The 13,963-nt window shown below is 41.1% G+C and overlaps 2 protein-coding genes and 2 long non-coding RNA genes across 4 annotated transcripts in view; 2 read left to right on the forward strand and 2 right to left on the reverse strand.

Moving 5' to 3' along the window:
• Positions 1–3,684, forward strand: part of EIF2AK4 (eukaryotic translation initiation factor 2 alpha kinase 4) — a 47,210-nt gene extending 43,526 nt beyond the window's left edge. Inside the window, exons 35-39 of the mRNA XM_083744148.1 lie at positions 292–389; positions 1,989–2,054; positions 2,355–2,399; positions 2,782–2,900; positions 3,394–3,684. Coding sequence (XP_083600274.1) covers positions 292–389; positions 1,989–2,054; positions 2,355–2,399; positions 2,782–2,900; positions 3,394–3,451 — 386 coding nt within the window. The 3' untranslated portion in view covers positions 3,452–3,684. The remainder of the gene's footprint in view (positions 1–291; positions 390–1,988; positions 2,055–2,354; positions 2,400–2,781; positions 2,901–3,393) is intronic.
• LOC310847832 lies at positions 2,337–2,775 on the reverse strand. The gene is made up of 2 exons (XR_014566044.1): positions 2,688–2,775; positions 2,337–2,632 (listed from the first exon to the last, which is right to left on the reverse strand). It is a non-coding gene; the product is annotated as an uncharacterized lncRNA (long non-coding RNA).
• A 1,352-nt stretch (positions 3,685–5,036) lies between the features above and the next one.
• Positions 5,037–8,587, reverse strand: SRP14 (signal recognition particle 14). The gene is made up of 5 exons (XM_083745716.1): positions 8,431–8,587; positions 7,863–7,935; positions 6,351–6,463; positions 5,627–5,659; positions 5,037–5,421 (listed from the first exon to the last, which is right to left on the reverse strand). Exons 1-5 carry the CDS (start codon positions 8,452–8,454, stop codon positions 5,332–5,334), a joined length of 333 nt encoding a protein of 110 aa, XP_083601842.1. The 5' UTR covers positions 8,455–8,587; the 3' UTR covers positions 5,037–5,331.
• A 1,863-nt stretch (positions 8,588–10,450) lies between these two features.
• On the forward strand, positions 10,451–11,613 carry LOC310847790. Its single transcript, XR_014566022.1, has 3 exons — positions 10,451–10,806; positions 10,896–10,971; positions 11,080–11,613. It is a non-coding gene; the product is annotated as an uncharacterized lncRNA (long non-coding RNA).
• Positions 11,614–13,963: the final 2,350 nt, after the last annotated feature.

The following is a 13,963-nucleotide window of genomic DNA, read 5'->3' on the forward strand; positions in this document are numbered from 1 at the left end:
GCTCTTTCAACTGCAATTCCCCCCCCCACTGATTTTAATATTGTATATATAAATTGTTGTAACCTCCCTGGGACCTCTTGCTTAAGGGGAGATACGAAGTCTCATCTAATAGTGAAACCTAGTTGTTTGTGTGTATTCAGCTTTGCAAGAAACTACAATAGTTCAGTGCAGGCTAGCATTAAAAATGCTTTCAAGGACATAATACATGAAGACTTGTTATATAGCTTTTTGTCTCTTTTAAGTGCATGTGTAAGAGAGGTGTTTCTAACTAAATATTTTGAATCATGTTAGGTTTGTCTGAGCCACATGGAACTGTAGTGGTACCAAATGTCTGCATTGTACCATCAGAGAAGTTGTCTGCAAGTGCCAGGCGGCGCTATGAAGTTCAGGTATCATGAATGCAGCTCTCCTTTTAGTAGCTACATCGCAATGTTTCCGTAGCAGTGAGGTCTCACCACAAATGGTGTATGTGTCAGGGACACAGAAAAGAAGATAGGAAGTTGTCTTGCACCAAATCAGACCGTCACAAGTCAATCAGGCTCAGTACTGCTTACACCAGGATATGACTTCCAAAAGTTGTTGAGACTCCAGTTCCCATAATTCTTGGCAATCGACTATGCTCTGTGGGGCTGACAGGAGCTGGAGTACAGCAACATCTGAAGGGACAGAGGTTCCCCATCTCTCATCAACATTTACTAGCAGTGACTCTCCATGAACCTTTCCCAGCCCTGCCTGCAGATGCCAGGGATTAAACCCAAGACCATCTGCATGGAACGCAAGTGCACATGGCTGAAACTTGCCACATGAAACCTTGCCTGCCAGGCTGCTAGTTGTCTTAAAATGCTTAGCTTCAAACTGCAGTTGTACCTCAGAAGTCGAACGGAATCCATTCTGGAAGTCCGTTGGAGTTTGGAAACCAACGCATGGCTTTCCGATGGGCTGCAGAAAGCTCCAGCAGCCAATCGGAAGCTGCGGAACCTGCGTCTGACATTTGGGTTCCAAAGAACGTTGGAAAACCAGAACACTCACTTTGGGTTTGCGGTGTTCAGGAGCCAAAACGTTCGACTTGCAAGGCGTTCGACTTCGGAGGTACAACTCTAATACATAGCCCTTAAGCCCCATCATTTCAGCCAGCTTAAGCATACGGAACTCCATCTTGGATTGTGGTTTCTGTTCAGGGTTATTCTGTTGCAAAATAGGTTGCCAGCAAGGTGCTTCACATTATTTCCAACTAGTGAATGTGATCAAGAAGCAATACTGACAACTCAAGTCGGTTGAATCTTCTTTGCTTTTATATTGTTTGAAGAATAAATATAGAGGCATGTGTGCATCAAAATATCCATGATTATGAGAGGCGTGCAGTTCACATTGCCGCTCACCATCCTAGAGAATGGAGTTGTTTGGAAGGCTTTTTCAGGACAGAGTCAACAATATTTGCACACAAGGGGGAGCCGTTTTTATTTTAAGGATTTATACCATCCTTTGAACACTTTAAACAATCTAATTTGTAGAATTCATTGTGTGGGTGGTCATGCAAGTGGATATGCAGTTAAACCCCCTGCACACCTGGCTGTTGGATGTTTGATATACATGTGGATTTTCATTTTGATGCTTCTGTGAAAACACTGTAACATGTAGCACAGTTCAGTGAGAGAGACTTGGCTTGAGAGTACAGTGGACCCTCCAGAGACAAACTTAATTCATTCCAGGGGTCTGTTCACACCCCAAAAATTACGTAAATATAGGCGTGCTTCTGCACACACACATGGCGCATTTGAGCACTTCTGCGCATGCACACGGTGAAACCAGGAAGTATAAAATTCCGGGTTTGCCATGGCTGTAACCCGAAGATTCTGTATCCAGAGGGATACGTAAGTAGAAGTACGACTATATACAGTTCAACAGGATTGCTTGTTTTTGTTTTGATATGAAAAGGAATCATCACCTTTGTCTGTGTGTGCATCTTTAAAACCAAATGTAATTTCCAGGTACAAACCAAACTCCAGACCTGCATTGCTACTCTGCAACAGAAAAGTGAAGTTGAAATTTTAGCAGTAAGTAACTTTGTTGTGGAAATTAAATGATTAAATGTATGCCACCTTGAGCTCCTTGGGAGAAAAAGATGAGATATAAAAGCAATAAATAAATTTAGGGGAAAACAGAGGAACAAAGTGTTCAAGTTATTATTCCCATTTCCCCTTTCCAATTTAATGTTATTTCCAAGGCCATGCAGTCTTTAGAATTTAAAATTTAGATGAAAGATTTGAGAAGTTTAAAGTGGATTAACTCAAATGCAACTTGCTTTTCATACATATTCCAAACTTACATTGATTTAATTTTTGTTTTTCCTGCAGGTGGATCTGCCGAAGGAATCTATAATGCACTTTTTATCATTAGAGGTAAAAAAAAACTATGACTGTCTAGTTCTTAATGAAAGCCCATGCTAACTTAAATAGGCTTGAAATTCCCACTTGTCAGGTACAGCAAGGAAAGCAGTATTTCCCTCTGTAGAATTTATGCCCACTTGGAGCCAAACATCTAGAGAAAGGTTATGTATAACTGTCCCCCCAAGCCAACCTCCCCCTTTCCAAGTTTCCTGTCAAAACAGACCTGGACTTTTATATACACTACACTTCGGGAAGAGCTAATATCAACAATCAAGCTGACATTCTCAACAAAGTGCACACTATCATACCAACATATTAGGCGCTCAGCGTATTAAACACCATTCCTACTCCACAATAAAATATTTGCCAGTTAATTACTATTTCCTCTTCTCAGTGTGATGCAGATGAACAAACCTTCTATTCAACTGTCAAACAGCTGATGTCACGATTGCCAAAACAAAGATACATTGAACTAATTTGCGATGAAATCCACAATATTAAAATGAAAAAAAGGTAAGTACTTGTAAGCATGTGGAATTCTCATAGAAACCAACAAGTCATTTTTCAGATTTCATTAAGGCTCGGGCAATATGCCACACTGACAGGGATAGTCAGATAAAGGCTCATTCAGTTCACAGGGTCCTCTCCTATTCCTCCCTGCCACATGACCAGAAAGAGGACTTCTGCAGTTTACTTGTGGCTTCAAAAAAATCTCAGCTTACTGTTTTGTGTGAACCAGGAATCCTGGTTTACAACAAACAACAGTTGCTTGGCTTGTTAAAGCATTGGTCTATATCCCAACAAAGTCATCACATAAGAGTGGCTGCTGTATGTGAACACAATTCATTCAATACCCTGTGGTCAGTATTTGAAGGAAGAGAGTGTTTGTCAGCCAGTGAAATTAAGGTGTCTACTTTCTCTTGTAAGAGTGGATTATCCAAGCTATGGAATATTTTAAATGACTGGGAGTAATACTTTACATGTTCTGCCTTTTTCTTTCTTGCAGAGTGCCTGTGCTTATCCTCTACACCTACAGAGATGACTATTACAAAATTATATTTTAGTATTGAATGTTCAAAGAGAATGAACTGGAATACTACTTGGAACCAATATATGCTTCCAATCACGCTAATGTGAAGAAATGTTTTGCGCACACTTGTTACAGGGACTGTCGGGACAACTTTTGAAGTATTAAGGTTTAGCTCCTGTGCCATACTTCCTTTACTTCCTTTAAAGCTGTAAATCTTTCCAGAATGTATTGTACAGTAGCCTTTTTTTATAAAGTCCTGTTTGATTATCTTGCTGTATTGCTGTCATTGTTTCAAGCAAAGCAGTGGGTGGAAGATTCAACTAGTGACTTAAACAAGAGTTTTAGTATCCATAGCACCAAGCCCTAGAATCTCAACAACCCCCTCCTTATCTGAAGGAGTCTTCTCATTCATCACAAGGACATGGCTGCAATCTATAGTGGCAGAAACCCCTCCCACTTATTAGGATCTAAATTGTTTTCTACTTGCCACTACTGCTGGCCCTGAACTTGAAGGGTGAAGAGAGTGGCCCTCAATTACTGCAGAGAGCAAGCAGCAGAGGCCAAAAAATCCAATTTTTCCACATATTTCCTTTACAGCCCAGTAAGGAACCTGCCCTCTAAGCATTGTCTGTCTCATTCTGTTGGCAAAAATCAGCTACTGTAAATGGGAGTATTCATTGGGGATAGATTAGGGCTGACAAGGTAACTTTTAGAGTATCCTTATGAGGTTGACCATGAGGTTTAGAATCCAACATCTGAAGGACTGCAGGTTAGCTGCCCATTTGACACCATATCTAGTTCTAGCTTGCTGAGAGAAGAGTCATACTAACAACTGTGATCCAAGTTCATCCATTTTAAATCCAGCAGTCTCAAATACAATGTAGGTTTCCTATTATGTTTCCTCTACACATCCAACCTATGTGTAAGCACAATTAGAAACCCGTGACTTGTAATGGAATGTACTTTATACAAGAATTTAGAATCAGGATAGTTCAGTACGGCCTCTCTTGCAATATGTACATGTTCTTAAGAATGACTCCTGCTAATAGTTTTATCTAATTGAAGGAAGAAAGTTTTAATATTCCTTAAGTCATTGATGCATCTTAAATTTGGATTCATTGTTCCTCTTAAGAAGCTAGCAGCACTGGGCAGAGTTAATATTCTACTATTACTGCCTGAAGATCATTCCATCAATGCACAATCTAAATCTTACTTGCCACACCACCATTAAGCAGCAAAATAAATTTGACTGACATAACACTTGCCTTGCACCATGCTGCACAGGAGTATCTGTCAATGCAAAAGTATCTGTCACTGCAGCACAAATACTGAAAAATGATGTTAAACACAAGCATACTAAAAGTGATTTAGAACATGAGTCATAAACTATTTAAAGTCAAGTTTTCAACACAGATTGCAGCACGATTCCTTGTCAAATTCTTGTGGCTCACAAAGGTACTGACCTCCAACTTAACTCCAATCATAAAAAACCTTGAAGCTGTTAATAAGAGAAACACCAAAGCAAATTTTTATCTAATTCCATTTCTATTGCAACTTTTGCTGTACACTAGGCCTCATTTGATCAGTCTTAAAGGCAGACAGAAAGTTTCAGTATAAGATGATTTCAAATATTAATCCTTTATTTTTGTACTATTTCACCCAAAAGATGGGTTCTCCTCAACAACCAACCACTCAGCCCAACAACAACTCAGAGCAGATACAAAATCCAACAGCATCTACAATATATGTATTGTGGTTCTATCCCACATATCACAATCCAAAGAGTGTTTTCAATTTAAGATGTCTAGATTCTGGCTATCCACCAGAAGTAAGGTCAAAAGTAACAACATAAAGAAAAAACTGTTTACATGCTAGAATTCAGATCCACTGTAGGGGTAGAAACATTCTGTATTGTCACTGTGTTGCTTTGCTTTTCTTATTTTTGCTTTTCTTGTCTTTTTTCTTTAAACCGTCCATGTTAGCTCTGAGCAAATTTGAATAAGCCTGCAACCAAAACAATCAAAACATTTCAGAGAATGCATTCAAATTCCATAGGATTACAAACAGTAGCAATTCATTTGCAGAATTAAAATATTGTAGTTAGAAGTGCCCATCTTTCTCAGAGTGCCCCACTTCATTTATTGATTTTGTAATTTGAAGTTAATCCATAAAATGTTCTGAAATGGAAGTGAATCCGGTATACACTTACCATCTGGAATTTGTTGACTTCCTTTGAACTCACCTATAAAAAAGTTAGTCATATGTTATTTTAAAAATTACAAGATAAAATGTCAACAACTTCTTCAAGAATAAGTCTCAGTGACTACTGCTTTCAGCTGAATAAATCAAATTATATATAGTCTAATAAGGGTTAGAGCATCTTTGTGGTTTAATGCCATGAATTGAGTTTTGGGGAAAGGGACAATTGCTTCTCAAAGAGCTTCAGGTAGCAACTTGAAAGGTTACGGAGTTTTAAAAAAAGACTTCCAAAATGATTTTTTAAAGCAAGTCTCAAATTTTAAACTGCCATTGGCTAAATTCTCTCTTTTTGATGATTATATATGCAGTGCCTTGGAAAGAATTGCACTAATCAATGTTGCAAACAAATGGCATTCCTATTGTGTTTTGCTGCTGTTCTTTTGTTTCCAGGTAACCTAGCAACAGAAGACTCTACCAATTGCTAATTTTGTGACTCTCCTTGTCAACGGAATTAAGATCTTTAGAAATTGCACTTTAATCCTTATGACAGTGGAACCATATAGTCTCTAGGATGAACATACTGAATCTACATTTAAACACTTAAAATTAGGTTGATTAAACAAAATCTAATTTGCGACAATTGGCAAGTAATTTCTTGCCCACACTAAAAAGAAATTTCCATTTATCTTCAGTCATGTTAGGACCCAACTGAATGAAGCCTACCTAGTACCTACCACTGTGCTTATCTTTTTCTTCCCATCTGTTGCTCTAAGAAGACATTTGTTGTCTACAGGTTCAAAGCCCTCAATATGGCCCTTTCGTGGGATGGGTCTTGTCCGACCATCATCTATATTAAACAGAAGCATTAAACAAATATACATACACAACATCCAATAGTGGCGAAAGAATGCTGAAATGCAGGTTTGTACTTTTACAGCTTTGAAGTTTGTGTCGAAGATTAGGAGAATTCTGAATGTGGAAGCTGAGAAACAATAGCGTTGCTTTGTTTAAATTGGACACAAACGTGTATGTGGATTTTTAAAGTGTATAATGGCTACGGTTAGATGCAAACAAATAGTCATCTCATCCCCCAATCCCACTAAGAGTGCCTCAAATATCTGGCTTGAAAGCAAACACTGGGGAATAAGGGAAGGTATGGCCAACCTAGCCTAGTTTTCAGGCATGGAGTGGAGGGTAGGAATCAGCTCAGAAGTGGCAGCAACAGACTGCTCAAAAAGATCGCTACTGCCACATTAATTCTTCCAACGACTCCACAGCAACCCCTTAGTTTGTTCTTGGGTACCTCCCCCGCAATAAGGTTGCTCAGACCAGAATGTGTGTTTTTTTCTAAAAACCTTTAAAGATTTTATTTGACTTGGCTTTGGGGCAAACAGCTGCGAGCTGAGGTTTAATATTTATTGTGTTAAAAGAGGATCTCATCAATTTTATACCCCCATCTACTGTTCTCTGCTCCTAACTCTGGGATGGAGCAGGCTATAGAGTAAAAGTGTGGTTGCTTCTTTCTAGCTTTGGCTGGCAGAGACCAACGCTTAGGGTGCAAGCTCTACTGTAGTGGATGCCCAAACTACAGGGCACTTCTGCAGGCAGTTTTCCTGTGGAGGGCCAGTGGCGTAGCGTAGGGGGTTAGGGGGGCGTGGGGGGTGCAGGGGGGCCGGCGGCACCGGGCGCAACATCTGGGGGGGCGCTCGCTCGCACTCGAGTGCTAAAATCCACGGGTTAGGGGGCGCAAATTATTTGCCTTGCCCCGGGTGCTGACAACCCACGCTACGCCACTGTGGAGGGCAGTCTACAAAAACTCAGAACAGGTTGTTTTGGTTAGCACACTGGAGACTTTGAATCTACATTAGGGACCTGATCAGCTGTGCCACCTGCTCCCTTCTTTCTTGGATAACAGGAGTTGGCAGGACCTAGGATGCGACAGTGTACTCACTGCTCTGCACCTCCCAGTCCCTCATTTAGAATTTCCTCCATCTAGCAAAAATTAAGCATGTATTAAAGAAGCTGAGAGCTACAGATATGGGTTTTCTTTGATTAACCACACATTTTTCAGTTCTCATACATGCCCATTTCAGCATTACTTCATTTATGATAACAACTGCAGTACAAACTGGCTCACGACACTTTTTTTTTTTTTTTAAGGGGCGATATTGAAAAACAAAGTACTGGGCAAATACACAGGCATATCCACCATTCACAACTGCTGAAATAATTAACATAATACTTACATTTCTTTAGCGTGATATAGACGCTGCCTGTGCTCCTACATTTTTGAAACAATCTTGTAAGCTCCGTCAGAAACTGCAAACGAGAAACCCGTTTTCTGATTAAGAACAATCGCGGATGAATTACGTTTTATTTTTTTCCTAATGTCAGTTTCCAGTGACGCCATCCGATTGCAATGCCTGCATTTTCGGGTCTCTATCCCCACCTTCACAAAGCAGTAATTTATCAGAGCTGATAAATCCCACCCTCCCCCCGCCCCAATAAAAAACCCCCAGCCCCCAAAAGGTGGGAATCCTGAGTGGTCTTCGTTTAAGAAACCAGGGGCGATGAATGAAGTGAGGGTAACGCAACTCGGGGGTTCATTAAACCGAGCCAGGATCTCCGCACCGGAATCCTCACGGGAGGCACCGCCAAGTTCAGGAACTGCCACGCCGCCCCCCGCCCCCCATGAGGCGGCCACGCACAGAAAACGGGTGGGTGGACCCGCCCCGGCTCTGCCTACCCGGCCCCCGGTCCCCAACTCAAGCGACCCAGGGCCAAGGGACCCAGGAAAACGCGAGGCCGTGGCACCTGCTCGCTCTCCAGCAGCACCATAGCCGGCTCCTTTGCTCGCTCGCTCGGCGCCTGCAAGAGCCCCGTCACAATTCCGCGGAGCGAAGGAGCGGCCCGGAAACGGAAGTGCTTCTCGCAGCCACAGAGGACGCAGCGCTCGGTGCGGCTAGAGGGGAAACCCCGCCCCACTATCTGGCTCGCTGCTGCCCCCGCTCGGCTGCAAGCGGTACTGCTCCGCCGTCCCCTGGATTTATCTCCGGAGGAGCAAGCAGGGGTTTCAAACGGAGCGACCCGCGAACCTGTCAATTATAGGCTCGGTAAGGGAGGGTAAGGGCCGGATTTAGGTTTGATGAGGCCCTAAGCTACTGAAGGTAATGGGGCCCTTTATATGTCCAGCTGTCCTTTGTCAACAACAAATTTTCGCTGTTTTTTGTGTTGAATATATGCTATATGGTAATTTATGAACCTAATAGGTATCTAAAGCCATTTGCCACTGTTGCTGTATGTAGGCTTTATTTTATTTGTTTTTTATCTTATGTTTTGGGAATGTACGTCCACTTTTTTCCCTTTAAATTTTTTTTGGGTTAGCTATAGCTTGTTTAGCTTATACATAAATCCGGCACTGAGAAAGTGCAGCATCTTCTCCAAAGGCATCTCTGGATATTAGACTGACGTTCAAGCGCATTCCTTTGGTTTCAAAAAACTCAGTATGAGAAGCATAATGTCTGTCCTTCGAAATGCCGGACTTTCTTGGAAGGTTTTCCAGCCATTCCCTCCCCTTGTCAAAGGAAATGGACGGAGACGGGGGGGGGGTGGAACTACACCTGATGGCTGCACATTCGGCGGAATGCCTTATTTAATTTATTGTTTTTATTTATGTGTTTTTTCTATTTTAATGTTATGTTGTGAACCATGGGTATAGGGCGATATACAAACAAAATAAATACTGCATATCTTAGAATTGCCTAAGATTTCAAAAAGTGAAAACCCGGACACAAAAGTTGTTGAATGGCAAAGTTAAAAAAATAATAATAATGGACATTTCAGCAATTTTTGTCTGGACACTGTCGTATTCCGGCTGTGTCCAAGAAATGAGAATTCAAACAACTCCTTTCTGACTGACCTTTGTATCAAAATCTGCTCACATTTTGCTGTCAAAAGCAGTAGGAGGCACTGTGACCGCATAAAATAACTAAAGTTAATCCTCTCTGTCCTGATGTGTAAGAACATTTATATCTGGTCTTTAACTTATGTTAAAATACTTAATACAGCACTACCCAGGAGGCAAAATGACAAGCATCCATCATTTCTGAGCATTCAAAGATGTTTTTATCTGAGATCACATTTTATGGAATGTCTTTTCCAATGACACACCATGTGTCACAAATCCTTCTGGAATTGCAATATAATATTACCTACAGCCATTCTGACAATGTTATGTTAACTTAGTGATGCTGTTGGTTTGTGAGCCACCACATTGTGCTAATTATTACCATCACTTCATTGTCCATTTTCTTTCCATGGTGAGTGTGAAGTTGGGCAAAGAGCTGTTGTACATTATGGTTTCCAAGTGGGGTCTGGAACCCATTCTCCTCCTGGCCTTAAAGGAGGAATGCCAGCTCTTTTTCTGGGCAGAGCTCTTGTGCCTTTAACAGCAGGGAGAGTCTGTGAAGTTGACTGCAGCAGCAAAGCAATTAATTAATGGCTTGTAAATATGAAGGGAGCAAGGGAAATAACAGAGTTTTAGTAGTGAGTGGAAAGATATTGTCTGGATGCCAGGTCTACCAGAGAATGAACAACAGGTCCACACCCTTCTTCTGTGGTGATCACTCATAGCCGAGTAAGATTGTTTTCCATGAGCACGGTCTTAATGATGTGTCCGTAGGTGACTGTGGAGGCCAATTTTAGGTCCACAATGAGGATATATGTTTCTGGGTGGGAGTTGATCACGGTGATGGTTTGCCAAACTTGCCTTCCCCTTTCATCCTGAGTTTGAGTGTCTTCAAAGCCCATGACTCCTTTGGTAAAGGCTGTTCTCCAATTGAAGTACTTACAGGAAGATGATTTTGTATTTTTCATTATCTGGAAGCCTAGAGTAGACCCATTCAATCGGAGACATATCAATAGACTGTTATTACAACAGGAAGCCCGGTACATCCATTTACTTAAGACCATGACCCCTATGGGTCTGAATAGCTATCAGGATTATACATCATTTCTTTAAGGCCTCACATTAAACTGCAGCTGTCCTCTGAACTTTAGAACTCTATGCCTTTAAGAAGATCTTGGGGATCTTATCTACCCCTTTAAGTGCATATAAAAGGTGATAGGCTCACTTCCAAATTGAAAACGCACAGAAAAGCTCAAGATACACGTTGATCTACCCACATGTAAGTGAGGAATCATGATTATTTGCTGCCTTAGAGTTTTTAATTTGATTCAACACATGTACCGTAATTATTATTAATATTGATTATTTTCAGTTGTTATCCCTGAGAAATGTAGAAAATAACAGGATATCCGAAAGTCTTTAAACTTACACGACCCTTTAAAAATTAGGTAAGGAACCAAATGTTATATAATACTGTTTTATAATTTATGACTGTTTTATAATTTATGATAATTTAGAATTCAAATGTATTTTCATGTAATATTTAATACTTCCAGCTGATGAAGGTGAATACATCGAAACAGAGCCCTGTCCTGGTTTCTAATCCACAATTGACTTCTGACTTCTGCTCTATGATTGCAACTAAGACCTTCACAAGACCTCCATGTTGAATCTGACTATGGACTAACATAAACTTATCTCTATTCATAAACGCTTATCTTTAATTCTGTAACGAATTATTGTGTTATACATATCTTTATGTGTTTGAGTTTGTTATCTCTATTGAAATTGCAATCCTTGTCAGAATACATACGTTTGAATGGATTCGATTTTGTTACTATTGACTATTGATTTGCGAGTAGGGACCACTCCCACTGTTGAAACTCACATTGGCCTGAGTTCTTGGTGTGCTTTTTTCTTGGTACAATCAACGGAACCAGCCATGGGCTGTATCCGGCCTATGGGCCTTAGGTTGCCAACCTCTGCGTAAGACCATCGGAAAACACATATTTCCGATGGTCTTAGGAACTGAGACACCGCTCCTCTATCCGTCTCCAGGTGGGTCCGCCCACATGCAGATATGCCCACATATGAGTGTGATGACGTCACATCTGGCGTGATGACGTCATTGTGCCAGCCCCATCACATACACCCCTTACAAATACAGGTATATGTGACAGGGTTGGCGCAGTAATGTACTTATCCAGACCAGTCACAAATGTAGAGAGCGGCTACTGTGTTGAAAGCAGCAGTATTGGAGGTAAAATGACACTTCATGAATTATAATTACTGGGTAAATGTAAAATCATTACACATACTGTCGCAAAATGTAGCAATGTAGTTTACTGTTGTTATATTAAGACTGTTACCCATGCTACACCATGCTTCAAGACAAAATTTCATTTATTTGTAATTAGAAATAAATATTTCACAATATATAATTACATATTGTTTTTGTGATTAATCACTATTCTTTAATTATGTTCAGTTTGTAACAATGAAAATACAGCCTGCATATTAGATATTTACATTACGATTCATAACAGTAGCAAAATTACAGTTATGAAGTAGCAATGAAAATAATTTTATGGTTGGGGGTCACCACAACATGAGGAACTGTATTAAAGGGTCACGGCATTAGGAAGGTTGAGAACCACTGCCTTACCAGCTACTGCTGAGCATATATCTTCAAATATTTACAAAGCAGGCACCCAAAAATGTCCGCAGGCTCTTCTTCATCACCTGACCCAGAGAGAGAGTGAATCACTTCTACTTAACAGAATTAGGTAACCTACAATTAAGTCATTGGAATCTAAAGGAGTGGAACAAAAGGCTGTAAATGTCGTTTCATTTTTTAAAAAAGAAGAAGCAGCTTAAAGAACCCCAACATCATCACAAACAGTCCTGCTGGCTCTTGGCTCCCTTTCAGAAAGCATTATTGTGTTTTATGGAACACCCATCAGAAACTGAGACGGTGTTGCATCATTATGGAATGAGAACATTCAGCTGGGAGGGTGCAGAGAAAATCAAATGTTCCTGGTGCTCTCCAAACTGATTAGGGATCAGGTTAAAGTGACATGAGAAGGGAAGAAGAAGGCCAGGCTGAGGGCAGCGTGACTCACATGCAAGGTTGCTGACTGTAACTCCATGGCCTTGCCCAGGAATGCCCAGGAACACTTTCTAAGCTCTGTAAACATGAATACGTTCATGTAAACATGAACATTGCAACCTGCTCACTTCCCTTTGCTTACTTTAACTTCCTGTGCAATAAGACAGGTGCCTGCATATTGTTTTGATTGGGCCCTATCCTGAACCAGAGTTTCATCTTGAATTTTGATGACCGCCTACCACAGAATGCTCTGTGGACCCCCGATTGGTTGCTGTCTGCAGGCATTTTAGGCTTGAGCCCAACAGGAGGCGCCATCAATTTATCCCTATTTGCCCTGTTCATCATGGCTCCCTGTGATCCAGATCTCCATATGGTGCCTCCTTGATATCGTACCTGCATTTCAAAAACAACGAAAGCTTCCTGTAGCACTTTAGAAGGCTGACAAATTCAGTATGCCACAGACCTACAGGCCACTTCATCCAATGCATCTGGCTCAGTCATCTCAAAACCATTTGTTCCTTTCGTTCTTGATTACAGTTGCCTCTGAATGGCTGCTGTTCTGTGGAAGGGATTTAAGCCAGGCCAGAACTTTAGATTCACACAAGTAAAGTGGATTTGTGCAGTCTGTTGCCCTAGTTGCTATTAATTCTATTAATTTACCCACCCTAGAAATCAAGGTTTGGTGGTTTGCAGTTTCTTAGGTCCTTCTGACATTTCCCCCCCTTAATAATTACTAACGTCTTCACTCTTCCCCAGCTCTTGTGGACTTCGCCTGTGTTGCCTGAGATCTCAAAGGTGCCTCTTAAATGATCTCCGTTCACCATGCCGCCACAAATTGAATCATAGATATTGTTTCCCTGTATATTTGATGGGTACTTCCCCTGTTGGAAATGCCTTACTGTTTTGTTGTTAGTGTCAAATGTACAGAACAGCTGGTTGTAATTTTGAAACGATCTGGAGGAAAGAAGGCGCCAAACACTTTCATGCTCTTCCTTCCTCCCCCCATCAGTTATTAACCTGCCTTTCATGCTGCCTAATGGGCCTGCACATTCCTTTAACTTCTTGTTGCTTGTAGCATATTTATAGGAGAAAAAAAAGGTCTGGCCGGAAGAGCCGCTGTGGCTGAGCCAGTCAAGGAACCTGCCCTAAGGCAGGACATCACTGCTCCCTCCCAGCAGCTCCTTGCACACAAGGGAGGATCTGACTCACTCGCACAGCAAAAACTTCCACATTCACTTCAGTGAGATCACATGCAAATCGTCATTGGACACATGGCGCATACCCTCAGACATTTCTCCCATGAAAATAGGAACATTTCTCATTTCCTGCCA

This window comes from Podarcis gaigeae, assembly GCF_964106915.1.
Source record: "Podarcis gaigeae genome assembly, chromosome: 1".
NCBI lineage: Eukaryota > Metazoa > Chordata > Lepidosauria > Squamata > Lacertidae > Podarcis > Podarcis gaigeae.

What these genes read in the sequence shown, in the direction of transcription:
- SRP14 (XM_083745716.1), bottom strand. Translation starts at nt 8,454, where the DNA reads ATGGTGCTGCTGGAGAGCGAGCAG. An exon ending in TGCTGCTGGAGAGCGAGCAG is followed by an intron (nt 7,936 to 8,430) that starts GTGCCACGGCCT and finishes TCTCGTTTGCAG; the next exon opens with TTTCTGACGGAGCTTACAAG. An exon ending in AGAAAAAGATAAGCACAGTG is followed by an intron (nt 5,660 to 6,350) that starts GTAGGTACTAGG and finishes ACTTTTTTATAG; the next exon opens with GTGAGTTCAAAGGAAGTCAA.